Source organism: Oculina patagonica, chromosome 14 (genome assembly GCF_052425735.1).
Source record: "Oculina patagonica isolate OP01 chromosome 14, crgOcupat, whole genome shotgun sequence".
In the NCBI taxonomy this organism is placed as follows: domain Eukaryota; kingdom Metazoa; phylum Cnidaria; class Anthozoa; order Scleractinia; family Oculinidae; genus Oculina; species Oculina patagonica.
In genome coordinates, this window is record NC_135771.1 from 4091295 (window position 1) to 4119161 (window position 27867).

The window sequence follows — 27867 nt, forward strand, 5'->3', positions numbered from 1 at the left end:
GAAGTTCTCCATTTGCAATGGCATGTTGGACAACTGAAATTACTTTTTGATGTTCCGTTGTCAGGTCGTGATCAACACAGGCAACTTTGAAACTTTGAAACGTGCAGCCCCTCTCCTGCTAAAGTTCATTTTTGTCTACATCTTTGCTACCCTCTAACAACTTGCTGGCTCAGAATGTAACAAATAGTAGGAATACCACGTCCATTTGTTCCATCCACGCTCTGTTCAGGCACCTCGCGCTTGTCTACAGGAAACGAATTGCTCAAAAGGAAAAAGGTTGCAATAACTAATCAGAGTCCACACGGACATCTACATGGCTACGTCATCGGTATGGAGTTTTCGCTAGGAGACCGGTGGAGCGCGCGATTTTATCGATTGAACAGTTATGAACCAAAAAGGATAAAAGCACTTGATGGTAGATAAATACGTTTCATTACTTTATTGCCATCACATTGCACAAAGTTCTGGTCATAGTTGACTTCTCTGGGGTAGCGGCGTGCAGATGAACGCCTTGTTTTTCTAACTCTATTGATTTTACAAAGAGAACCTGAACGAAATGAACTAAAGAAATACCTACCAAAACATTGCACACGCATTAAGAAAAAACATTTCTCACTTAAAAATATTAATCCTAACATAAGACCGTCTTAATATTTGTATTTAACAATAATGTACAAGTTATTAAAAGAAGGCCCATAAAATACTATAAAGTACCATAAAATTTACAATCCATTGACAAAATACCGCACCAGTCATTGGCGCTTTGTAATTAATTCAAAAACTTGTAGAGTCTAAGAAACTCCTTAACAACTTATATAATTCACTTGATGTCTTCAAAACCTGCATTTAAGAGGCTAGGTCACGCTATTTTAGGTAATTCTATTTATTTTCGTTCATCAAGATCTCTAAATTTGAAATTGGCAGAGCAAAAGTCTTTTATTGGCAAAATCACGGCAACATAACAAACAAGGATGCACTGTAAATGACAAATTGAGATAAAGTTAAAAAATGTCGGGCCGACGTTTTTCAAGTTAACCCAAACGCATTCCTTTTTAATCTTCTCAAATTGCCCATCCATGCCCCTTTTTGGCTTGTTTCGTTTGAGTTCTTTTACAGTTTTAAGCCGTTATTGTGACATTTCAGTTAATTCTATGACCAGTTGGTTAGAGCCGAAATTGCCTAAAATTGCGTGACATAGCCCCTTTAGGGGGGTCTATTTTCTGTCTGTGAGTTCTTTAAAAAGTATGTATCTCTTCTCCCACCTCTCCCCTCCTAACAAAATTACGCTCAGGCAACTTTGAAACGTGCAGCCCCTCTCCTGCTAAAGTTCATTTTTGTCCACATCTTTGCTAGCTGGATTTGACGAATGTAATTTTGAGGACGCAGCGCGCCTCCTGGCTAAAACGGAGTTTGAAGGAGGTGAAAGTCCAAACACTCTTGGTTTTATGTTTTTCTGGAATTCATCGTGTTCATCAGGATGATAAATAGCTGATGCTTCTGAAAACATTCGGTTCATGGCGACTGCTTCGGCTGCAAACTCCTGTAGATTGTGGGTGTTCATATTCCTGAAAAGCAAAACAAGAGAGTTTAAAGGGAATGTGTCACGGTTCAGTTAAGTTAATTTCATTAAGTTCGCAAAATTCTATGGATCTAAGTCAAATCCATAGCTTCATTGCAACCAAATGTGTCTGCCGGAGATTATAATTTAAAGTTTCAAGCAAACGAGACTAACTTTGAAAACTGTTCGGCCCAAAAATATTTCAAAAACCCATATTGCAATCCGTTTCAGTCTTCGTCACTTTTGGCCATCCGTACCTTCTTTTGTATTTGCTGTGTTATTTTTACGACTCCACGGCTTGTGATCTAGTTAAAACGAGATTGTCGGAGTGCAAACAGGAAGGAAGCACTCAGAGAGCTTGAAAACTAGCATTGTGATTAGTCTGCCCTTTAGCTTCTGCAGGCGATTCTGACAATCTAGTTTTCACTGGATCACAAGCTACGGAGTTATGGGTGGAATCAGAAAACGGAAAAGTTCTGATTCTTCTAACTCCAATTCCGTCGAGCTTATGACTCAGCTTAAAGCCCTGACCAGGGTCTATAAGAAGGAAATAGAACATACCTGGTTAACAGGGTGGGGGTGGGGAGAGGAGTGTTGCTTGCCTGTAAAAAGACAACAACAAAAAATTAACACAAAAGAAAAGAAAACTTTGCAACTGAAGAAAATGATAGCTTTTCTTGACTATTGTTGCAGTGAGTGCAGTAATAAGGCCATTACCTCCTCAATCCAAGAATGTTGAAGTATCATATCAGTTGTGTATCTTTTTGTCGCATCCCGCACCAACAAGTGGGATATAAGATTCTTGGCTTCCAACGAAATGCCATCCCATTCCTGGCAGATAAAATAGGGAAAAGAAATTAAATAGTCTTCATCTAGTTGCCCCTTTTCATTCCAACGACTGTCGTTTAAACTCGCGTATTTTTAGCTCAAACATTTTTCAGAGAGATTTCCCTGCCATTTGATTTAAGAATGGATAAAATACTTATGTAAGCTAGCAACATTTTACATTTTTCGAATAACATGGTTTTAGCTTTAAGTGGTTTTGTATTTGGTAAGTTCGCTAGATATAATTGGCTAGAAAAGTTTTACAACATGCCCTAATAACATCTTTATAGAAGGTTAGAAAAGACCATGAAAACCTGACAAATACACCGCATGTATGCTGGGAAATAACCTGTGATCTATAGACTAGCATTATACTTCTTGTCGCTTTGTTTTAGACACCCACCTTTGCTGGAAAATCATATTCTCCCTCCTGTATCCTTTTCATAAGCATGTCCTAGAAGTTTAATATCAAAATTTAATTCAAACAAAATTAATTATTGTTACCTCAAAAAATTACCCACAAAAAATGACCTGGTTGCCAATGTGCGGCTTCATAGCTCAGTTGGTGGAGCAACGCACTGGTACGCAGAGGTCATGTTTTTTTTTTTTTTTTTTTTTTTTTTTTTTTTGCAAGTACTTACAACATTAAACATACAACATTAAGATGATTACAAAATATAGATCACTAACTTTACAAAAGGAGCTACTTTACAGTACCGCTTAGACAGTGTGAAAAAAAAGTTACAAAAAAAATTACTCTACTTTATGAAGTCAAATCTATTAACATTACAACACTTAGGCTAACAATGCAAAAAGAAATAACAAATAACATTGCCTATAATTGTTACCAGAAAGAAAATGAACGATGTAGCGAGAAACAAAAACAAAAGGAAACTAAATGTTTTGTAAAAAATTCCATTTCTTGATATAGTTATCGTATTTACCGGGTTTGGTAGCAATATGTTTTTCTAACGAGGGATATGTACTCGTTAAACTGAACTTTATTTTTTTGGCCGGTGTTAAGGTATAAAAAGTATTTTCCTAATATAATAAGATGGTTTAAGGCTAAACAACCACGAGGAGAGTCCAATATACCATATAAGACATCTAAGTTCGAAAGATGGTCATGGGTTTGAATCCTGTAAAGTCCTGAATTTTTTTCAGGCTTCTTTTCTCCAATTTCTTAAAATTGCTAGGCTTTTATTGAGGATCATGTCATTGCTTGCTTAAAATATTACTCTCTTATTCAACTATTCATAACAATCAAAAAAAAGATATAATGACGTTACTTGTTTATTCAAATGTTTTACCTGACATGATTTGCAGTTTTCTCCTCGTTCCCATCCACAGTCTGTGCCACATTTGCCGTAAAAGGGTGGATGCCCAGATAACATGATATAACTGCACAGAAAGAAGGTTAACAGCTTTATCAACATCAAAATATCAGTGTGAACAGAATCAACATCAAAATAAATATATTAATTCCTCCCTACTGTATCAGTGTATTATTAGTATTGATTAATAGTTTATTTGTATTAATTTTTATTATAACTGTAATTACTAGTATTTGTAACCTGATGATTTTTAACCGTGTATAAAGAAATGTAAATAAATAAAATAAATAAATAAAATAAAATAAAATAAAATAAAACAATTCATCAACTAAACAATGATGTCTGATTATAGCACTAACTCTCAAAACTGGCAGTGAACAGGGCTGTAACTAGCTAGGGGCAAGACAAGGCACTTCCCTTGCAGGGCTCGAGACTAACGGTAGCCAACTAGCCAAAGGCTACTAAAATTTAGGTTTTGGCTACCAGGTTTAGCATTCCTACGAGCCATTTGGCTAGTGAAAAACTCGGAAACGTCAACTGTTCTTGAGAGAAATCAATATACCTGACTAGTGAAAGATTACTTTTGGCGAGTAAGATCTGACATGTCACTGGCCAGTAAACCAGTGAGTTAAAAAATTAGTCTCGAGCCCTGCCTTGTCTAGATTTTTTTACCCAAAATTAAAAACAAAATATGTTTGTTGGAAAAATTTAATCCCCAGTTGAAAAAGATTGATTTTTCTTAAGAAATGCCTCATGAAAAAAATGTCTCTAAGAGAGTTTCAGAGCTTCTAGATTTCAAAATTTTCTGAAAGGCATGTCCCCATAACCCCCTGGCAAGATCTTTCCTGTTCTATGGCAAAGGTCTGGTTATGGCTGGGCCCTATTAAACGAAACACATTACAAAAGATGAGAGAGTTTATGTGACTTACAGAATAACTCCAAGGCTCCACAGATCACATCTTTTGTCATAAGTTGTTGCCTGAGTCTTGAAAGCATCCACTACTTCGGGAGCCATATATTCAGCTGAGCCAACCTAACAGAATTAAGAGCAAAGTAAAAATGAGAGTTTTATATTAGGTTATGTTTGGCCTAATCACTAGCCATGCCAAGGAAAATTTAATGCCTGGGTACAAAGATCACCCTAGGTAATGTAGGTCGTCAAAAAGTGTGAGGCAGTGAGGTGTGCGATCTATTCCGGTTAGCCTAAATAGCACTTTGAGTTTGGTTAGCCTAAATGGCACTCTGGTTGGCCTAAATAGCACTCCAGTTAGCCTACCTGTAGCTTGTGGTTAGCCTTTTTATTTGGAATAGGAATTTCTGCCCCACATGCCTCTTTGCCTCACACATTTGAACATTTGTAAGGCTTGGCGATGATTGGTTATAACCATAGAAAATGCCCCCTATCTGTTAGTCTTAACTTAATGGCTGTTTTTTGTGGATCGGCTTTCAGATCACTCCAAATTTCAGCCAGTTACGAACTTGTCACTGTTCCCCACCAACACCACCCTTAGCAGTTTAGTTTATTGACATCTAGCACCAGTGTCTCATTCTGCAATAAACAGTGTTGCCCTTGGAAACATTGTAGTCTGTGTTTGATATCACAAGTAATTGGTTTTTGCTAATTATCATAACAATAAACTAAACAAATATTGTATAATAAATTTTATTTACTGGTGTTTGAAGTTCTGGTGTTGTCACCGCAGTGCTGAGTCCATCAAGCCCACTAGCCAGGTCAAAATCACAAATCTTGACTGGAGAAATCTAAAATAAAACACATAGATGGCTACAGCCCTCTTACAGTGTATCAGAGTAATATGTTTTCTGACATAGATTGTACCTTCTTGCTTACTAAGGTCTGAAAACTAAAAAAGTGTTGTACTTCTGCTTTATGTACACTCTCCAAAGTGATCTGCAAGTTAACTTATCATGTACAACTTTGTACAAAACAGTGCCCAACATTATTGACGTTTCTGGTTATTCTGCGTGATGACAGCTCGGCTCACAAACTCAGGAATTCTGAAATGTAATTTTACATTATGGATAAACTGTGTATAAAAAAGTTTTCCACTACTAGCTGTCTGATTTTTTTGCAGAACAAGTTACATCGAACTTACCTGATTTTCACAGGCACAAAGTATATTCTCTGGCTTCAAGTCTCGATGAGCTATGCCTGAGAAGAAAAAAAAAGATATAACAACATTTTTTTTCAGTACATTACTAGTAAACTGTTAATAACCACTACAAAAAAAGAGTTAACTAAGCACTCATATTCATTACTTGCAAGGTGTACCAATTGACCTGAAATGTCAGTCTGGTTGAAATGTTATACCAGACTTACCTTTTTTGTGGAGAAAATCCAATGCAGACACTATATCCCTTACGACCAGGCTTGCTTCTTTCTCTGTAAAAGCTTTTTTCTTTTCAATATATTTTAGAAGTGGCCCTGCAAATGGCCATAGAAAAGACCATCACAACTCACTCCAAAAAGAGAAATTATCAAATGCGTTAACAGATGATGAAACATAATAAAAATAATACAAAATCTATTGTGATCATAGCAAGTAATGTTTTAATCTATTTGAAAGTAAGTCCATTCCCAGCAAAGAATTTTGATGAAGAAGTGTTTGTTCACATTTGCAATTTACTTTCCAGTCTGGTACAAAACAGTTTCCAAACTTTCTGCCATTTATATATTTTTCCAGTCAAATGATTACAAAACATTTCATTTCGATAAAGCACAGCTATCCTGACTTTAAGTACTGGCTGGGCTTCAGCAGATAGTCCATCATAGTTGTGTTTGATGATAAATTTAAACTAAGTATCCATGTACTAATAATAAAACACCTCTTTACCTCCTCTCATCTTTTCGAATATCAGATAAAACCTAAGAGTCAGAACAACACAGATTAAAAAGTTTCATCAACATTTATCTAGCATAATGTCAGTGGATAGGACTCTGAGTGACTATTAATAAAATGACTGAGCTGACTATGTTAATGAGTGACATTGAGCATTCCTTGGTGGTCCTTGAACTAGATAGAAACAATGCATGCCACTTGCGATAGACTCTATTGTGATCAACTCAGTTGATAACAGGGCTGCAATTAACAGTCGGTCATCGGACATTGGCCGAACAAAATTTGCTCATGTCCGACAAAACCCCAAGTGTGGTCAGACATGATGTCCAGACAATTTTTTGGTCGTAAATCATTTTATGGCAACGATGAATAAAAATCTGTCCGACCACAATTTTGTTTTGTCCGACCAAGATGGTGTCTTAATGGGACATACCGGTATGTCCTTTCAAGTGAAAAAAGTTATTTGCAGCCCTCCTAAGGTATCCATCATTGCATTTCTTTTTACCAATTTTACTAATTTTACTACTCACTTGTGGCTGTCTTCAAAATATTCAATACAATCTATTATATTCCTAAAAAGTATAAGAATGAACAAATATTACCAGGTGCTTTGAACAAATATTTGACAAATTGTATATACGGTACTTAAAATTTAAATGTCCTTCTCAAGCACGGCAAAAATAATTAATTTATTTTAAACATTGCTTACTTGTGTCCACGACACTGGTAGAGTAACTCTATTTCATTGAGCACACGTCTTCTGTCAACCTTTGCAGACTTCTCGATGATCTGTTGATTGAACATTAGTCACTGAAAAATAAATCAGGTGGAAGGTAACGCTACAAAAACTGTGCAACAAGCTTGTTCACCTTGACAGCATACTCCTGGTTTGTAGCAAGCTTGACACAACTTTTCACTGTGGTATGAGCTCCTTGGCCTAGAACATCATCCAGAACCTTGTATATATCTTGAAAGAACAACAAACAGGTAATTTATGTTAAGAAATAGGCAAAGAAAATGGGCAAGCTCAGCTGAAAGCAATAAAAGTCACTAGCTCGTGGTTATTTTTACTATTTATTACCTGATTCTTGATTCTGAGTTCATAAAGCACAAGTGTACTCACCAAAAAAACTTTCGCAGACACTATCACTAGCTCTTTTCTTTTTTCGTTTCTTTTTCTTCACTTGAGCTTGAGGTTGGAAAATATCTGAAAAAAGGAAAAAGGCATACATGTAATAGTGGACATCAGTATCATGGAAACTAATAATAAAACATTTTCCAACACCATTTTTATTTGGGATTCTGGTACAATCCACCGTACTGAAAAAGATGGCGGCTTTACATTTTACCACAACACCCTGCAAACCTAACTCAGACAAAAGAGCATAACGACAGCTACGTTTCTGCAAAGTTCCTCCTTGTACTAACTACATTGTTCATGCAAGGTTTAAAGTTTTTAGAGCTTTCCTGTGCATTTTTATAAACATGTTTGATGTTTTCACATGCAAGGAATTATAGGTAAATGTACCAGTTGCCATCTTTTTTGGTATACTATTTTTATTAATAACTATTTTTAAATTGCCAAAAGGATCTTTTTTACAAGACAAAAGAAAATCTGAATAATAATTATTACTCCTGTCTCAAGATTCTCAAAATCTACTGATGGACTCTCTTAATTACCTTATTGTTACTTATTTTTGCGGGCACTTAATTTAGTGAAAATGGAACAGGTATATTTCGCGAGTCTTAATTTTCGCGATTTCGCCAAAAATACGTAATTAGCATAAAAAGTACAATAGAAATCGGTTAGAATTAATTTTTGCGGGTCTTTAATTTCGCGATTTTCAAAAAATCGCGAAAATCGCGAAAATTAAGTCCCGCAAAAATAAGTAACAATAAGGTAGCCATGTTCAAAACGAGCAGGGGACTGGGTACGAATATTCAATATCGATTGCACTGAAAAACTGGGAAATCACTTCGAAGCATTGCTTCAGACCATTTGGAGACAGCTGATGACATATTATACCACGTAAGATTGCTTGCGGTTAGCTCTTAAAATGGGGTTAGGATTTTTATCCCAAAAAATCATTGGCCTGGCAGCTGGTCGTCGGTGGCGTAGTGGGATGAATCTCGCTTAGTAAACCGACGACCCGGGTTCGATTCTTCTTAGTGTCAACCTTTTTTTAACTAAAACAAGACGCCTAAAGCTTAATGCTTAAAACCGGGCGGTTAATGTTTAACTACTTGATTAGAAAAGTGCAGCAAAAACTTTTAAAATACCATTTAATTTATATCGAGTAACACGCAAGTCTGTGGATTGCTTGTCCATGCTTGGACAAATTCCTGCTTAGGTTTTCAAATTTTTATTTTTCTTCCGAATACTGAATAACCTAGGTATTGAAAACGTTTTGTGTGCAATCTTGAATAAATGAACTCAAACCAGTTAAATGATCTCCGACCAAGACAAAGAAACAATTAGAAAGATTTCGTTAAAAACTAAGACGCGTTTTTAAACATTTTTAAAAATGTACCACACCAAAAAAAATGGGAATAAGAACAAGATAAGAAAGCTTTTCAGCTTTCATGCAAGCTCTTCAAGTCAATTTTGGGAAGCAGTCACGCAAACGCAAGTTCTTGATAGCGTGATTCATTGCAGGTCATTTCTCCATCGCCGTTCGGTTCCGACTGAAACTCAAAACCCTTGAATGAAAAACAAAAAATATATATTTTATATTCCTCGCTAAAAAGAGCGGAGTAACCAGAAAATTACAGTATTGGCTCCTGCTCGAATAAAACGAGTCACATAAATAATAAAAAAAAAACAACGAATAAAACGAGTCAAATATCAAGAATAACAGAAAAATGTCTAAACAAAATTACAAAAGAAAATAAAAAGACTAAAAAAGGGCATGCATTAGACCACACGTATTAGATAACAGATGCTGTTAAAAATCTCAACTAATTGTGAAAAAAAGATTCAAGATGAGGCGAAGAAACATTTGAATTGCATTAAAAATTTTGAATCCTTAAAAGCCATGACAATAGCATGCCGTGATAAAATTTAATTAATTATACGCGCCAAAGGGCAACTTTTCATTTTTGCCGTCTATTATTTCACACGATGGCTTTACCGATTTACATTCCATTCTAGTTTGAAGAAATTATTATATTATTACTTCGCATTTCCATTTTGTTTTTCTGAGTTTTTGAAAAGTGTGCAAGTAAAGTTTCGACATCAAGAACAAAATAAGGTTCTTTTGTTGTGTAAACGTTCAATTCGTCTGTGACACACGACTTTGTCGGCCCAACTGTACACGGATGGAAATCGACAAAATGGACACAATTCTTGCTAAATGAAAAGCATCTTCAAAGTAGAGTCTGGAGCCGTTTTTAAATGCAGGAACCGGCTTGCTGCAAAAACATTGCGTGACTGATGTAAAAAAGCTTCGACCTCAGCGACCTGTCGAAACAATCACCGGTTTCCGTCTCCAGTCCTCGCTTGAGTCGAACGCCTGAATAAAAACACAAAAATATATCTTTCACGTTTAACAGAAATCGGGGTATTAGATAAAATTTTAATTGCTCCTGCTGAGTAAATATCAAAAGTGCGGGATCTGAATCCTGGCCAAGAAAGCGGCCGAGTGAACTACTACGACAAATAACGCAAATATGTAAACATCACATGGTGTCTCAATCAGTAAATAGATGCCGTGTTCGTTTCAAAAGCCTAAAAAGGCAACTAATAAAAACGTGAAAAAATAAAAAAGAAACATGAAAAAAGTTTTAGATGAATTTTTTATTCAAGATGGGGTCAACAAACATTTTAAAAGGCAAAAAGATTTAAAAAAATTCAAAAACGTGAAATTTTGCACGCCGTGGTAGAATTTAATTACATGTATTAAATTACCCGCGCCAAGATTTCATTTTCATTTTGCGTACCATTTGTTTTATTTGCTGGCTTTACGGATCCCTTCACAAATACCATCATAGTTCGTAGAAATACTATACATTACCATTTTTTTTACTGAAGTCTTGGGAAGTGTGTAAGTAAAGCTTTTACATCAAGAACCAAAATAACATTATTTTGCTGTGCAAACATTCAATCGTCTCTGATACGCGACTTTGCCAGCTCAACTGTGCACGGATGAAAATGGACATAATTCTTCGTATTAAATGAAAAGATCTTCAAAGTATTCCGGCTCAAAAATGCTCTGGCTACCAGCCGTTTTTTAAAAAAGCAGTTATGCGTAAAGCTTGCTGCAAAAACATTGCGTGACTGACGTAGCGGTTTGGAGCTGTCAAAACAATTACCGGTTTCGCAATCCAAACGCTTGAATAACACAAAAATATATCAGATATTTCACGCTAAACAGAAATCAGGGTTTTAGATAAAATTTAAAATAGAAGAGTGATTTAATAGCTGGGTTTAATAGCTCCTGCCGGATAAATATCAAAAGTGCGTGATTTGAATCCTGTCCAAGGAAGCGGCCGAGCGGGTCTGGAACGATTTACCGACACGACTACGACGAAAAAATTCCGGGCGATTTATGAACCGGGCCGGCCCAGTCCCCGCCCGGTTAAAAAGGTTAAGTGTGATGTTTACTTCATGTATGAAAAAATAAGAAGTCTCACATGGTCAGACGCAATGCTTGGTAATGCTTTCCGAAAAACTGGGCCCGTCATCTTAAAGAACATCCAAAAATTAGTAACTCAACCAAATTTGAGAGTTATTAGTTTAAACGCATAGGTATGGTTCACTTTTAGAAATTGCTAAAATAAGAGAGCTTAGTATGGATTGGAGGGACAGCTGTCCATCCAGCCATACTAAGCTCTCTTATTTTAACGATTTTTAAAAGAGTTCCATGCCTTTGCGTTAAAACCAATAACTCTCAAATTTGGTTGAGTTACTAATTTTTGGATGCTCTTTCAGATGACGGGCCCAGTTTTTCAGTGCAATCGATATTGAATATTCGTACCCAGTCCCCTGCTCGTTTTGAACATGGCTAATTAAATATGGCAACAAGTAAATAGTAGGGCACAAAGTTCCCAGTGTTGTGGACTGGCCTTTGCCTGAAGTACTGTCAAAGTTGGGGTGGGAATGCTAGGAGAAATTAGTTGATCAAGCTACTCTACAAATCCAAGGGTAAATAAAGTACAGTAGAACCCCGGTAACTCAAACTCTGAAGGGAAACGAGGAACAGTTCGAGTTAGCGGGGTTTCGAGTTATCGGGGTCGATTGAATATTTAATTTGCCAAGTTAATAATTGATAGTTTGCTGATTTTTCAGCACTTCAGTATACAGTACAGTGCAAATTGAACTAATCTTGCCAGAAACTCTAACACGACCATACATTCTTATGATAAGAGTGGAAAATGGCTGTCAAATATTTGATCTGTTCGTTTCCATAATCAATGGGCAACCGTGACGAGTTGCAAGAACCGGAATTTGAGTTATCGGGGTAAATTTGACCCAAATTTTGATCAAGGGAAACTAAATTTTGTTCGAGTTAGCGGGGTTTTCGAGTTATCCGAGTTCAAGTTAACCGAGTAAAAATGACTGAAAAGTGGGGTCAAATCCGAGGGAAATGGAAGTTAGTTCGAGTTGGCGGGGTTGTTCGAGTTATCCAAGTTCAAGTTACCGGGGTTCTACTATATTCAGATCAGTTCTGTTCATGGCAGTAAAATGGAAACTGGTCATGATTTAATCACAGACATTACAACTGTGAACGCTCATTTTACCATAATTTTTAAATCATCATACCTTCGGTGGGGGGTTCTATGTCTCCACCATGTTCAAGAAGGTTTTCCTTCTTTGTATTATCACTTTCATTCCCTGCTTTCCCTGGCTGTGGCTTATCTCTAGCAGCATTTGAATCAGAATTGCTTGCATTCTTGTTCGTTACAGGAATGTGCATCTGTAACACAAATAATAACCCAAGTATTAGCCTTTGATTCCTAAGGCACCCTACTTCAGGCTTTCTCAGGAGTAAGCAACCAAAGAAGACAGTTGGAAACATTCAGGCTAGATTCATGTATGAGAAGGGGTTTGCTAACTAACGGCCAAAAATTGCTATCCACCATGTTTAATCCTCCATATTTATGTGTGCATACTAGTGATTCCATAATTTATTTGGCTCATTCTCCTTCCTCTTTTTGGATTAAAGAGTAAGGGCTGTCAAAATTTTGAGACTTTGTGAGATGGCAAGACTGATATCTTTTCTGCGGACCTGAGACTTTGCTATTCTTGTAAAAGAAACAGAGATTTCAAAAAGGCATTCCAGAAAAATTGATACAACAAGAACCCCTAAAATTTGTATTAAATTCTGTAAAACAGCATTTTTTGAAAGATCACCACCCCTAGAGTAGGATAAGATTGTTGTAAGTTTACATATTAATAAGGTAAGCCTCAAGCCAAGTGACCCATGCTGCCGGAGCTTAACCCGGTTTCAATAGCATCAAGCGGCTAGGAATATTTCTACTCCTCCCTGAATGGAATGTTAGTCAATCGCAGGTCACCCCCCAGCAATATTTTGCCAGTATCCATTTATACACCTGGGTGGAGGAAGCACTATGAGAGTTAAATGTCTTGCCCAAGAACACAACACAATGACCCTGGCCAGGGCTCGACCCTGGACTGTTCGATCCGGTATCCAGCCCGCTAACTGTGCCTCCCACACATAATAAAACTCGGGTTTTATTCCTCAAAATTACATGTATATAGTTTACAGGAACTGAAATGTAGAAGAATACTTAAAGTACACTTACATTAAATGAATCATGAAAAAGTCTCAACTCCTGAACTGTATTTTCTGTGGAACAAATAGCAACAAAGTACACATGACCACTGATTTTCTTTTTTGTACGTTTATCTGTGTAACATGCAGATCACTGAACTCACTCCAACTCGATTGAAGTTCAGTACAATCCTCGTGTTCTATCTCCCCGAGCCAACACACCTTTTACATGACCTTAAATTAATGAGCTTAATAGCAGGAAAATGGTGTGTTTTATTTGATAACAAGTTACAAATCCAAACACAACAATATGGATTAATATTCAGTGATTCACTTAAGTCTCGATCTCTATACTGTAAGCTGCAGTTAATTCTGGATATTTTGTCATGTTTAGAGCACAGTCGCATAGTACCTCAAGGAAAAGAAAATTACTGAACCCAAAGAAAAACTGAGTTACCGGTAACATGAGTTACTGAGGTATTGCCTCCTTTATTACTGTTTTTTAAATTTTCCTTGAGACTTCAATATATAATAAACAATGATTTTCCTTTTTTTATGATATCCAGAATTATCAAGGTCACAGTACGTGTTATCAGCCTCAGCCTTTGGCTGATAATACCTACCTCACCCTTGATAATTCTAGATATCATGAGAAACCTCATCCAACAATAAAACTGTTTATTATCTGTAGACCCTTAAAAAATATGTAAGCTAAGCTCAAGATTGTATATACACCCCCCCTGATGGAGGATAAACATCTTTGGGTCATGGAAGAAAGGTGCGTATTTAGTAGAAGGGGTTAAACATAAATTTTGACTGGTCAAAATTTGAACGATGCCTCAACAAAATAAGCCTAATGTTTCTTCAATTAAGCAGTCAAGCAAAATTTACATTTTGTACTGCGTTTAGAAATTTCAGAAGCGAAGGTATTTTCCACTAATTCCTAACAGTTTTATTTACCTTTTCCTTTGCTTTCACCATCATTTGCAAGCTAAATTAAACAGAAAAGATCACATTACTAACCACAAAAAATTTGCACCGCGAAGCAAGAAAATTGAGCGACCCAAGCTAAATTTTAAGTTACATCATAATCTTGTGTCGAGAAATTAGTAACAATAAAAGTTTTCTATAGCTATAAATCCCATTTGATATGATAGAATTAGAAATAGGAAGGTAATGGAGATCAAGAAGTAAAAAGTAACTGTCAAAACAAACCCTGAAATTTTTGCTGAAAAGGATAAGTTCTTCCACATCCGCCATCATCCCGCGAAGTTTTCAAACACGCAAGGTAGCCGCTCGTTTATCCGAAGATATCCGGAAATTTTGCGAAATATTCCGAATAGCTCCGATTAGTTCCGAGAATAAACTGAGTAAAATTCCAAAATTATATCATGTGTTCCTGACAAAAAATTATTTGTCAATATGGAATTTTTAAGGAAGAAGGAAGCAAAGGGAAAACGATTAGAAAATACGTAAAATTAGGTACATGTCAAGAAAACAATTTTGTTCTTCACATTTTCAAAACTTTTTATTTTATTTCGAGAAAATTATCTTCAAAATTTTAGAGAATTCAGACAATCACCTTATTAGTGATAAATAGAGTGCAATTCTAGTCTTTGAAAAGAAAGAGGTTCAGTTTATCCTTTTGAAATTTAAAAAGCAAAGGAACTCAAAAAAGAGAAAGCTTCAATATTTCGCGGATCGAAACTTCCCCGAAACCAACCAATTACATTCTTTCTTGAGAGGGGAATCCACCAATCGCATGTCTCAAATTTGAGCCAATCAGAACACAACGCGCCACGTATAAATTTCTTCCCACGCATACTTCGTTCATTCTGTTCCTGAGAATTTTCGATTCGATATGGCACGTACTAAGCAAACTGCACGTAAATCAACTGGTGGAAAAGCTCCACGAAAACAGCTCGCCACAAAGGCAGCTCGTAAGAGTGCGCCAGCAACCGGTGGAGTCAAAAAACCTCATCGTTACAGGCCTGGTACAGTTGCTCTTCGTGAGATCCGTCGTTACCAGAAATCCACCGAGCTGCTGATCCGCAAGCTGCCCTTCCAGCGTCTAGTGCGAGAAATCGCTCAGGATTTCAAGACCGATCTGCGTTTCCAGAGCTCCGCTGTGATGGCTCTTCAAGAAGCAAGCGAGGCTTACCTCGTTGGTCTGTTTGAAGACACCAACTTGTGCGCCATCCACGCCAAGCGCGTCACAATCATGCCCAAGGACATTCAGTTGGCCCGCCGAATCCGCGGAGAGCGAGCATAAGTGGATTGCATCTCTCACAAAACAAACGGCTCCTTTAGGAGCCAACACATTAATAAAAGCAATGACCAACATATGAAAGTATCGATTTCCCTGTTCACCCCATCGCTTCCATCATAAACGGCTTCGTTCATGGCGCCAAATTCGTTGGCGGTAAAGTCAGTGTTTGGCGCCAATTTTATTGGCCGTGAATCAAACACAAACCCCCAAGAAGCATTTTACCTTGTGTCTTGACTTACCGATCTATAATTTATATTGTAAGAAAAATTAATATCATAAAAAAAGTTTGCTAAACGAAAGCACAATCAATAAAAATGAATATTATATCGTAAGTTTGCTAAACGAAAGCACACAACGTATGATGTTTGGCAGCGCTATAAAGTTCAGAGCTTTCACTTCCAACAGTTTCCCCAGTCTAATCAAATTTTAAGTCTGGTTTGACCTGAAACTCTCCTGCAACGTTCCTTCTCTTTTCTCTCAAAAGTTTGTCATTCGGAATCGACCGTCACCCACAAAATCCACAGTTATAATAACAGACAGAATACCTGGCCACTTTGCATCGGCCTGTGAAAAATTTTATTTATCATACAATAGCAATAATAAAGCAAAGTTTTACCCTTCAGCGTGAAAGAAAATATACTACACGTACACTGTTAGTGATGAAGGGTTTATTGAAAAAGCAGAGATACCCTTTTAGTTTGGAAATAGGTTTTTACGACCAGGTCCTGTCCCAAATGGAAACGTCTTCTGACATCTGCGCGTGGTGAAGCTTCGTGTCATATCGATGTGGCAGTAAAATGGATAAAAAAGTATTCTTTGTTCAAAGTCAAAGACATTTTATTCCTCTGTTATTTTCTTTGCCAATTTTTATTCAATAGAAGAGTAAGAATTCTGCGGAAAGAAATAAAGCTGATGAACACGGCACGGAAATTTACTGCGTTGCGGCGAACGTGCACGGCTTTGAAGCTTGAACAATAGCGCCCGCCATTGGGAGACTGTCTTTGTTACTCGAAGAAAAATTATTTTTTCTCAGCCAGGTTTCAAACTTATTCCAGCTTAAGCAGCAAAATAAATTCTTAGATAGATTATCTTCCACGTGATTGAGAATGCGCGCGATATGTATGGAACGTTTTCAAGAAATTTTGCCCTAAACACGAGACTCGGACATTTTTGGACGAATGTTGCAAAAGTAAAACCAAAATATTACTTCTTTTAGGAAGTTTTAGGGTAATAAAGTCGCAACACTGCATTCAGCAATAAATTCTGTTTTTGAAAATATTAGTTTTAAGCAAATAGGCAACTTTGGAGCTGCTAAAATTGTGTTTAAATTCAACCAACAAGCACAAAATGTCGTAACATTGTCGGGGGTGTTCATTTCGTTGTTGTTTCCTCAGCGGTCCGCATCATTCTGATAAGTGATTCTACACGGGCGGAAGAAACCATTTCCAGTTTCGTTTTTTGGTATCCAGTTAATTCCAGTGAATTATGTCAGCTTCACCTTCCAAAGCTCCCGCCAAGAAGCCAAGACGGCACCCAAGCAGCCAGCCGATCATCCAAAGTACATCGACATGATCAAGGCTGCCATTCTCGCGTTGAAAGAAAGAAACGGTTCTTCCCGCCAAGCCATCGCGAAATACATCAAAGCCAACTACAAAGTTGGTGAGGGCGTCGGTACGCACTTGAAGTTGGCCTTGAAGAGAGGTGTGGTTGCTGGAGTTCTTATTCAGCCAAAGGGAACTGGCGCTTCAGGGTCCTTTAAGGTCAACAAAGAGTTGAAAGAAGTTAAGCCAAAGAAGCCGGCGAAGAAACCAGCAGCGAAAAAGCCCGCCGCCAAGAAACCCAAGAAGACAGCTGCAAAGAAACCCGCAGCCAAGAAAGTGGCGGCGAAAAAGCCAGCAGCTAAGAAGGCAACAAAGAAACCTGCTGCCAAAAAGCCAGCCAAGCCCGCGGCCAAAAAACCGGCTGCAAAGAAACCTGCTGCAAAGAAAACAGCCGCCAAGAAAGCTGCAAAGAAACCCGCAAAGAAGTAAACAGCTTCTGTGGCCATAACAACAAACGGCTCCTTTAGGAGCCACCAAATATCAATAAAGCAATGATCAACATGTTTTTTTAGGCTTATCTGGGCCTTAATCAGATGATCTACAACTATACTTATGCCTTAATGTCCCTTAAACAAATACATGCCTCTTTCCTAGGCTCCACTTCTCTTTATTAGCAATTTTTAATACTTGATACTTTTGTTGTCAAAATTACTTATATTAAACAATTGAAACAATTCTTTCAAGAAGATTGGTATGTTTATTTCCAGATTTACATGAAACTTTCTTTCTGAGACTAGTCTCAATTAAAATAAACAGCACTTGAAAGCTTCAACTTTTTCACAGAAGTACCTACATCGCAGTACAACCACATACAACACAAGTATGACGAGTATACAACTGCCTTTTTCTGCGGCAATCACATAAACCCTGTAAGGAAATGTAACAGACTCACACTTGAGCATGGCATGAAAACAACATAATGTTTACTATTTATAAAAAAAATCCGGAAATTTTGGTTGGGCATTATGTGTTCCATTTGAAGTTTTAGAACCTGCTGTTTCAGTTGAACCATGAAATTTGACATGGCCATAAATTCTGAAAGGCCTGGAAATGGTACAAAAGATGGAATGGACACAAATTTCCATTTGGAATACTCTACTGGGAAAACAAGACTACCTACTAAGGATGGGCGATCGATACAGGTTTTCACGAACGATACCGACGAATCGAATATGACGTATGTCAATCTCGAACAGGACCCTGCATGTTAGCCAAGATGTTTTTTGTCTTCACTGTTGCATCAGCAATGTGGAGTCAAGTCAAGGCAAGAAAAATCAAATTTGAAAAAACAACAATATTTGTTTGAGCAAAATTGCATTTTTAACCTTAGGTGCTGACCAGACGACCGCAGGCTCAGGTCACGTGTGCAGTATCAAAAACGTATCGAAAGTGCGATATTTCGAAAGAATCAATACTTTTCAAATGTCATCGGGTATCGAATGGGTATCGAGTATCGGCCCATCCTTACTACCTACCCTTTTCAGAAGTTCTGTTCCTCCTGGAATTTTTTTAGTAGGATGAACAAAAAATTGTTCCATTTACGGTACATCCCAACCAGAATTTTTTGGTAAATGTTAACAGCAAATATATTCACATTTTCCCTTTAGAATAATTTTCTACTGAAGTTACCTGATCCCAAAAAATTCAAGACTTTTAATTTTAAATTTGAAGCAAACGCAAGAATTATTCTATGTTACAGTATGTTTTCGACACTACTAAAATAAAAGGGGCTTGAGAGCTATTTAAATGTAAACTAACTTGAAATGAATCAACCTAGAAACTTTTAGCAAATTTTTAGCAATGATGTTTGGATAATGTGAAAAACAAGACTTTCTGTCACTCCCAAAATTGTGCCCTGAAGCAAAAGGCTTTATTTCATTTTATACTAAGTAAGAGGTACGTTGAATTTAAAAGAGAAACACCATTAATAACAAGTGCCACGTACAGTGGCAGTTAAATATACTGGTACCGTAATTAATAAATTCTAAGAAACTATTCCCACACCTTTTTTATTTAACAAGACCAATAAAAAAATGGAAAAATTTACAACAGAGGTTATTTCTTTTTGCATAAATAATATAATTTCTACATTTGCCGTAACCCCTTTACAAACAATTGACTGTGGCCATTTATGTCCAGCATTAGTTTTTCTCTTCAAATCTTTGCTTAGTGCAAAATTTTGTTATTAAATTGATATAATATTCCATTGCAATAGCAGTTTGCATGGCTGCAAACAACCAAACTGATGATTTTGGGATAGAGATAATAGGTATTTTTGTTGTACAGTGAACCACTCCCCTCCTAGGGAGAACTCTAATGTAAGGGACAAACCATTATTTTCTTGGATGGGGGGGGGGGGGATGAAAAAATTTCCTCTGCAAACTTTTTTTAGTTTATGCACCCGCAAACATTTTCGAAATTCTAACTATTTTTTGTTATACATATCGTTTTCAAACAATTTATTTTGTCCTAGGCCGGCAAACTTTTTTTCAATATTTTTCATCCCCCCCCTCCAAAATAATAATGGTCCGTCCCTAAAAGGGGTGGGGATGCCCATCGTCTTTCTACAGGTGCAAAAGGTGGAGATCAGCCTTCTTGGAGTGTTCAGAACAGAATGCAAAAATTAATGTTCCTCCTATCAAGGCATTTTACTATTTTTACAGGATTGCATGCATGAAGAAGTAAAAAAAGCTGTTACTGCATTGAGGTTCAGATGTTCTGACATAAAAATGTGAAACTTTTTTTTATAGATGAAAGCATTAGATGGCAACGTTTACTGTCATTAAAGTCACCATAGCTCTATTTTTGTGTCTGTTTTAGAATGGTATCTTTTAGGGGTCAAATTAATTAAGCTCTAGTCAGCTCCAGATTGGTCTTCCTTAAAGTTCAATTCAAATAATCTGATGAGCATCCTCACCCCTTGATCTGGTCTCCTTCTCCCCCTTCAAGGGGTGTGGTGGTATTGATTTTGATTCTAGAACTTACTGCAAAGTACTTTTTAAATGGCAATTATTGGGATAATCTGTTTTCATCGAAAAATGCAAATTTTTCTTAGTTAGTGATTACTTCTGATCATTAATTCGCATAACCTGTTTTCAGGATTACATTTTGATATATTTATGAGAAATTAGATGTCGATCTCTCTAGAATTATTAGCATTTTATTCAACACGTGACTGTTGGTGGAACCGACATTGAGTTCTGCTGTCCTTGATGCTTTACTAGCCAAATACACTCTCAGCAGCTTGCTTGATGACCTGGGCTCCACGTTTGATTTCTTCAGTTGACAGTTGAATATTTAGTGTCACCCTTATGCTGTAAAACAAAAACAGTCAGAACTATCAGGGCCGGGTTTAGACTTGCCACAAGTCGACCTCACGAGTTTTAACAGTAAATAAGGAAGCGAAGCGAGCCTTTTATCGAGGGTTCAATTTCTCTTGTATAAAAGTTTTTTTTACTGCTTATTTTTGTGTGGAGTTTGAGATTAGTCGACTTCAAAACTGGACGGCAGAGAATATTAACAGAAAAACTTCACTGAACGTTGAAAAACTGATATCAAAATTCATGCTAATCCTGGATTAGCTTAATCGTGGTTTGAACAACCCGGCCCAGAACATTAAAACATGGTTAAAATGCCAGACTCGCCAGACTCTCCATTGGGCCAATTTTAAACATGAGGAATTTCTCACGTACGACAGGCCTACGAAATGACATGACTTAGGCAAATAAATCTGTTGTAAGGATGTGATAGGTTGAAAAACACAATGTGATTCGTGTTGTAGTCATGGCATAAGTGTTTCACATGTGATAAAGGTAGGCAATATCATAGCTTCTAATTTGCCCCATACAGAAGGTAGGTTTCAAGTGTGGGCAAGAACTTTGTGTTGTTTTCTTGGAAAGACAATACTAAAATACCAACTGCGCTCTTTTCACCCAGGAGTATAAATGGGTTTAGGGGGAGTACGAATTCTGCCAATTCTGCCTCTGCAAATGGACACCTTTTGTAAGCCAACACTTAGACTTGATCCCAGCCACATACAGACACTACATTTTTAACCTCATTTAGTGGGCATGTCCTAAGAGGACTCTTTGTCACATCTCAACATGTCTGCATGAGGGAGTTGAGTAGCTTTTTCAGTGCCTGATGATACATTGTGTTTGAAAATGCAATTTCCTTGGTACTGATTAGCTTTCATTTGGTGGATAAAGAATGTAAAAGAGAAAAGGAATGCAAACTAAATAGTGCTAATGGTGTCTTGGAATTTTACCTTGGGGGTGGTAGAAACTTCTCCTCATTTTTGAGATATCTTGCAATAGTAAGGGCAACACCATTCCTCAAAGCCTAAAATTAATGAATAGAAAAGAAGTTTAAAATATCAACAGCACTACAGATTGGTAATCAGCCTTGGGAGAATTTGCTCTTTTAAAAATCAAGGAGTTATTTTTAAATGACCAGGTCCATTAGTCTCACAACATTTCGTTTTGATTTGGTGATATAACGAAATAATCACATCTAAGGTTAAAAGGGGATAAGACACAACTTACATAAGCAACGACTTGCTTTAATTTCTCTTCATCCTCTTCGTAAGTCTCATAAGGTTCCAGAAGTCTCAAGTGTAGAATTGGAGATTCCTCTGATCCTTCGCACAAAAGTCCTTTTAGCCTAAGAATTGTAAAGAGCAATGCTTGATTAAATTCAGTTTTGCTATTCAGTACTGTCCTTGTATGGTTTAAACCCAGCTGCCAGTGCAAGAAGAAAGGAAAGGTCAGCCGCGAGCCAAGCTGCCCATACTGCCGGAGCTTATCCCAGTTTCGGTAGCATTAAGCGGGTAGGAATATTTCTATTCCTCCCTGGATGGGATGCAAGTCCATTTCAAGGTTACCCCCAGCATTATTTCACGGGTACCCATTTATACACCTGGGTGGAGAGAGGTACTGTGAGAGTAAAGTGTATTGCCCAAGAACATAACACAGTGACCCCAGACAGGGCTCCAACCCAGAACGTTCGATCCGGAGCCCAGTGGGCTAACTATTATGCCACTGCACCTTCCTGTCAGTGCAAGGAGTCGCATAATTAACTTTTGATTTTTCAATATTTATCTGGAAATCTCCAGGCATAGACCTGGTTTTATGCAGTAAGAGAATGATGTTCTGTATTACGTACCCTTCCAGTTCTGCATATAACAGTTTGGCTTTCTCTTTAAGCTCCTCAAACATTTCTAAATGAAAAGTTGAAAAAGTGTTAGTTTTGTTTGTTTGTATGGCAAGCCAGTAACTTGCACATAAAAAAACCTTTTTACTTTCATGACAAACCTGGCTTCTGTTCAATGATATTTAATCCCTCAATCGCCGCTGAAGCCAACATGGGAGGTAGTGATGCTGAGAAACAGTAGCCTGCACCTGAAAGTCTCTGTAACAAACATACAAATAAGAAAAAATTATTTAAATATTAAGAGTAATAATATTATTTCATGTGACGCAGAGAGTTTCACGTAACTAATACAATATTATTTAGTTAAACTGCTCACAGATCCAAGCTCTACTGAAAGTTGCTATTCACTCCATACAATTTCTTGGTTGCAAATTTTCTGTTTATTTATTACTGTATTTATTGATTAGCGCCTGGGGTTTTTTTTTTTTTGTGTTTTTTTATTTTTTTTTTTTTTGAAAAAAAAATAAATAAAATTTTTTTTTTTTATATATGAAACACTCAACACTCAACACCTTAATTTTCTGGCCAAGCTCACAGCAAATTTTGTAACACGTTGAGAGAACAAGTTGTCAAATCTCTCTTGTAAAAAGACTTAATGGATAACAGCATAGTGTTACCCATATGACTGACTGACTGTCCATCTGTCTGTCTGTCTGACTGTCCATCTGTCTTTGTCTATCTGTCTGTCTGTCTGTCTGTCTGACTAACTGTCTGACTAACTGACTGACTGCCTGACTGACTGACTGACTGACTGACCAACTGACTGACTGACTGACTGACCGACCGACTGACTGGCTGACTGACCAACTGACTGGCTGATTGACCAACTGACTGACTGACTGACTGACCAACTGACTGACTGACTGGCTGAAGGACTGACTGTCTGTCTACTGTCTGTCTTTCTGTCTGACTGACTGACTGGCTGTCTGTCTGACTGAATGACTGACTGTCCGTCTGACTAAATGATTGACTGACTGACTGACCTGATGATCAACAACAAATGATGTCCCACAACAGAATCCACCAATAGTTGCTAATGAGTTCTCCATGGAAACAGATATTAAGTCAACTTCTTTTATCTGGCGAGAAGAAAACAAGACAAATTACTTTTTTTCCTTTATTGGAAGTCTACCCTTTGTACATCAGATACTAATGGTCAAAAAACAATCTTGTGATCTGAGAATTGAAGAGATCACAATGGCTTAAATGTGCATTACCACTGCAGTTGTAGACTAAAATTAATTCTGAGAACTGAAAGGTATCAAATTGACAAACTCACCGGGACATCAAAGTGTTCAGTTAGTCCTCTCCCAGTTTGTCCAAGAACTCCAAATGATGCACTCTCATCAATGACGAGTCGCACTTTGTACTTGTACTTCAGTTCAATCTGAAAAAAAAATTGTTAAGTATAGTGTCTTCATTTACAATTTAAGAAAGTGACAAAACAATTTAATTTAAATAATAAAGATGGTAGATTTTAATCATTTCACTTACTATTTTTGGAAGTGGTGCAATGTCACCATAATTGACATAAATTCCTTCTAGAACTAAAAATCTTCTAGTCACGCTAGCTTTCTTGGGATTCTGTGATTGAAAAAAAAAAACATTCAAAACATTAGGCTGTGTCATTATTTTCGTCTAAAAGAACCAAAACTTACAGTAATAAAGCAAAGCAGCAAACAAGAAAGGGAGTAAGAAAGAAAAATAAAGAAACAATCTTGTCTCACCTTGTCATCTTTCTCTTTTTGTTCACGTAAAAGCCTTTCCAGGTCATCCATGTCATTGTGTTCAAACCACATAATACGACTCCTTGAGGCTACAAGGCCTTTTTGAATTGCAAAAGAAACTCCTTTATCACTAGGGGAAAAAAATTGAAAATTGTTACAAATAATTCAATTGATGCTATAAGTTTTCTAATGCATTTCCACCATACTGATTATTATCATTGTTAATAAGTACTTCATAATCCAGCCACTCTGGCTGTTATGAGTTCACCTAGAATGCCTGCTTGTCTGATTCACCCATGTTTTTCACCCATGTCTGAATTCTTCTGGTGTTTTTAAGAGAAATAAGTCGTTAACAAACAACATAACATGGCAGACAGCCAACACCAGAATAAACTTCGGAAACCCTTGGAAACTTGTGAATAAATTTCCAAGGGTAAATGAGAGAATCATTTCTTAATTTTTAAACAGTTAGCCCAACAACTCACTAACTGACAGTGACCAACAACTTTTCTTAATGCCAGCTGATTCCTCTTTCAACCAAAAAGTTAACATATAAAATGTAATTTATTGACTTTTCATGTAATATCTCACCAGAAAATAACATCCCCTCTCTTGGAGTATGCAGGAATTACACTTGCTATTGTAGAAAATCCATAGGAATAAAGGATGGCCTCTTCAGTTCTCATGAATTTGGCTAATCTTTCCTCTAACTCTAAATGTACATCTGCAAATATATATACAAAACATGTGTCAGTTATTTCAGGGAGTGACATAATTTCATGTATTAGTAGTTTACTTTTTCACTAGTCTAATTTATTAATTATTGGTTTATATATCTCTCTTCTCATTTTCTTTCTTTTTCCAGTTGTACAGTTGTGCATAAATCTTGTTTTTTATCAAAAATTTAACCATTGGCCCTGCTTTGTAACTAGTTGCGGGGACAAGCAATCTTGTAAATTGAATATAAAAAACAATTAAAAACGTTAGTTCAGTTCAGTTCAGCTCAGTACCTAATTCTTCCCCACCTCAAGAAAGGTCTAATATTCAACCCAAAAATATCCTTATTCATGCTATAGCTCTAAGAAAATCTATTGTTGCTCAGTTTTGAAGTTGGGAATGCAACTAACAACAAATCTGAACCAAAAAGCACTTTTTTTAGCTACCTACCTATTGTACCATAAAAGCCACGAGGTCCACATGAACCTACACCATAACGATGAAGACTTTTGATGGCTGTATCCTAGAAAAAAATAATATTGTTCATAAACAAAAAAGGTTATCAGCAATAATTTGATGCTGTCATTCTATCATTGTTGGCCTGACAACCTCATCAATTGCACTCCATTCAGTCCTATACTTAACTTCATTGCCTGTTATTGCACAGTTTATAATGAGTGATATTATTATTTTAAAAATACAGGATTACCCAGGGTTGGAAATTAGCGCTCGCCCACTCGCCCAGGCGAGTGTAAAAACTGTCGGGTGAGTACAAATCATGGATCACTCACCCGATTTGGCGAGTACGATTTTCATTTTTCAACTTATACTTTACTTGTAAACTACAGGGATTTGGGAAGACATATCAAATTAAAAACTGCGTTTCACCTTTTGAAGTAAGCGTGCTCTTGTTTTTATTGTGGAGTAAGGTCTATTTTTTAGCGATTTTAATTTTCATTGAGTGATTGTGAGTATCAAAGTGATTCGTGGGGGGAGGGGGGGGGGCTAAATTTTCCTTTTCTTTTAAAATGGTGGAGACTGGGCGAGTGAAAACTAATCTGGGTGAGTGCAATTCGAAGGTCACTCGCCCAGATGGCTAGTGCTCCGAAATTTTAGTTTCTAACCCTAATTACCTCTATTTTCTCATTCCCTACAAAGCCAAGAAAGTTGAATGTAGCAAAATTCAAACACTCCTTGTCATCTATTTTCAATATATGTGTTGGCTTCCTGAAAGAAACAGATATAGTGGAGTAATGTAGCATTCATACTTGTAGAAAAAGATGGCAGCTTGTACAAAAAGCAAGAATGTATTGTTTCAAGAAACATCCATACCCACCACAAGAAAGGTCATTGGGAATTGTGAGGGGAAAAGATTGCAAAAGTTAAAGTTTTTAAAGGAAAGTATTAAACTAAACTGAAAATTAATTCCAGAGGGATATTAAAGGGAGAGGTCAAACTAGAAAAAACTTCAATGGGAGGGGTATGGATATTTTCTGAAACAGCACCATGTGCAAAAGAATGCTCATAAGTTGTTAAGAAAAGAATGCAGTCTAACTTAAATGAACTATATCATTGTGGTTTTCAGTGAAATGCGAACTCTGAAATTCAAAATAGAACTATAAACGATTGCTTTTTTTTGCTGCCATCAATCATAATTATGGTGACAGCCAACGAATTATGAAAAAAAGAAACAAACAATTGAAAATGGATCAAAATCTACCAATCACAACTGACATATTTGACCTTTTGACCCAACTGAAGTGAAGTTCTGTTTCATGAAAGGTCCGCTAAGATGATTAATGGCAGCAAAATACGTAAACCGTTGGTTGAAGATTGAATTACAGAGTTCGCATTTCACTGAAAACCGCAATAATCACACTCTTATCATGGATAATGATGAGTTTGAGTTGAATCTATAGAGACTAAATTACACCATTACTGTTGAAATACCAACACAATAATAGAAAGAGGATATTTTCATCCATACCCTTGAACCACTTTTGGAGTAATCGCATCTAGATCGTATGTCGGCGTGGCAGGAACTAATGGCTCTGGTTGCCATTCTTCAATTAATTCTTCTTCTTCCTAAAAACATCAAGAGTACACAATTTGGTGGGAGTGCAAATATGGCACAATGTTTAACACATTGCACTCTAGATCTAACTAGTGCATGCATACAAGTGTGCATGTGTTGAGCTTTTGGGTAAGAGACTTTTACCAATTTCCAATCTCTCTGCCCAGGTGTATTGGATTTAGCTAAAAAATTTATTGAGCAAGTCTTCCTTTACAAGTTTCACATTTGAGAAGTTTAATTTTTTTTGACGTGTGCATGACAAAAAAGCAAGTTTTTCCTTGAAATGTCTCTTGACAATCCACCAAAAATGCCAAGGGGTACCCCACCCCCTGGCTGGTAGAAACTTAACTTCCCCCACCCCATGCATGGTAGGGACTTTATCCCCCCAGTAGTAGGCACTTTGCGTTTAACTGATTTTTATAGTGGGATTAAGTTTCCTATTTACATGGAGTTCATTTCACCAGCAAACCTGATGCTTATTTATTTGAAAAGCTAGCAGATATGGCGTTATTCGAAATATTTTGTGTAAACAAACCTTCTCAGTTAGTTCTATTTTCTGTTCTCTGAATCTGAAAGTCTTGCTGGTAATCAGTCTAATTATCCAAAGAACCAAGACAGCTTCGAAAAGGACGTGATAAAAAGGCACCTACACAAGTGAATTGGAAGAATAGTATAGCGCTTTGTAAATAGTATGCATCAATATATTATGTCATAATTAACAAACCAAAGCTTGGCATTATTGTGAAATTTACTATTACAAACGCCAAAAAATGCAGCATAATCAGCAACTAACCTTCGTATAATATTCTAGAATCTCTATTCCCTGTGTGAGATAAATCGTAAAATAGGAAAGCTGTAAATAAGGTGAACTCGTGGAACCTTCTGTAGCACATTGTTGTTCGACGCGCGCCATTTTGGATTTTATTTTGGAGACGCCCAGACGTGAGGGGAACTGGAAA

The 27867-nt window shown here is 36.9% G+C and overlaps 3 protein-coding genes, 1 long non-coding RNA gene and 1 pseudogene across 4 annotated transcripts; 2 read left to right on the forward strand and 3 right to left on the reverse strand.

Moving 5' to 3' along the window:
- Nucleotides 1-424: 424 nt before the first annotated feature.
- Nucleotides 425-14618, reverse strand: LOC144637453 (MAP kinase-interacting serine/threonine-protein kinase 1-like). The gene is made up of 18 exons (XM_078496509.1): nucleotides 14525-14618; nucleotides 14270-14300; nucleotides 13341-13384; nucleotides 12337-12490; nucleotides 7699-7782; nucleotides 7445-7542; nucleotides 7285-7364; nucleotides 7106-7147; nucleotides 6570-6601; nucleotides 6056-6160; nucleotides 5832-5887; nucleotides 5389-5478; nucleotides 4647-4750; nucleotides 3694-3784; nucleotides 2787-2837; nucleotides 2276-2389; nucleotides 2120-2160; nucleotides 425-1565 (listed from the first exon to the last, which is right to left on the reverse strand). The coding sequence occupies exons 1-18, from the start codon at nucleotides 14570-14572 to the stop codon at nucleotides 1322-1324; spliced, it is 1509 nt and encodes a 502-aa protein (XP_078352635.1). The 5' UTR covers nucleotides 14573-14618; the 3' UTR covers nucleotides 425-1321.
- Nucleotides 14619-15059: 441 nt separating this feature from the next.
- LOC144638497 (histone H3) lies at nucleotides 15060-15765 on the forward strand. Its single transcript, XM_078497690.1, has one exon. The coding sequence runs from the start codon at nucleotides 15171-15173 to the stop codon at nucleotides 15579-15581; it is 411 nt and encodes a 136-aa protein (XP_078353816.1). The 5' UTR covers nucleotides 15060-15170; the 3' UTR covers nucleotides 15582-15765.
- Nucleotides 15766-16812: 1047 nt separating this feature from the next.
- LOC144637906 (histone H1-delta-like) lies at nucleotides 16813-17830 on the forward strand (annotated as a pseudogene).
- A 23-nt stretch (nucleotides 17831-17853) lies between these two features.
- On the reverse strand, nucleotides 17854-19556 carry LOC144637907 (uncharacterized). The gene is made up of 2 exons (XR_013567822.1): nucleotides 18651-19556; nucleotides 17854-18295 (listed from the first exon to the last, which is right to left on the reverse strand). It is a non-coding gene; the product is annotated as an uncharacterized LOC144637907 (long non-coding RNA).
- A 107-nt stretch (nucleotides 19557-19663) lies between these two features.
- LOC144638185 (serine palmitoyltransferase 1-like) lies at nucleotides 19664-27853 on the reverse strand. The gene is made up of 15 exons (XM_078497384.1): nucleotides 27702-27853; nucleotides 27444-27554; nucleotides 26822-26919; nucleotides 25968-26061; nucleotides 25285-25357; nucleotides 24709-24841; nucleotides 24118-24247; nucleotides 23885-23974; nucleotides 23670-23777; nucleotides 23374-23469; nucleotides 22492-22588; nucleotides 22343-22397; nucleotides 21724-21841; nucleotides 21447-21520; nucleotides 19664-20493 (listed from the first exon to the last, which is right to left on the reverse strand). Exons 1-15 carry the CDS (start codon nucleotides 27819-27821, stop codon nucleotides 20400-20402), a joined length of 1491 nt encoding a protein of 496 aa, XP_078353510.1. The 5' UTR covers nucleotides 27822-27853; the 3' UTR covers nucleotides 19664-20399.
- Between the last annotated feature and the right edge of the window lie 14 nt (nucleotides 27854-27867).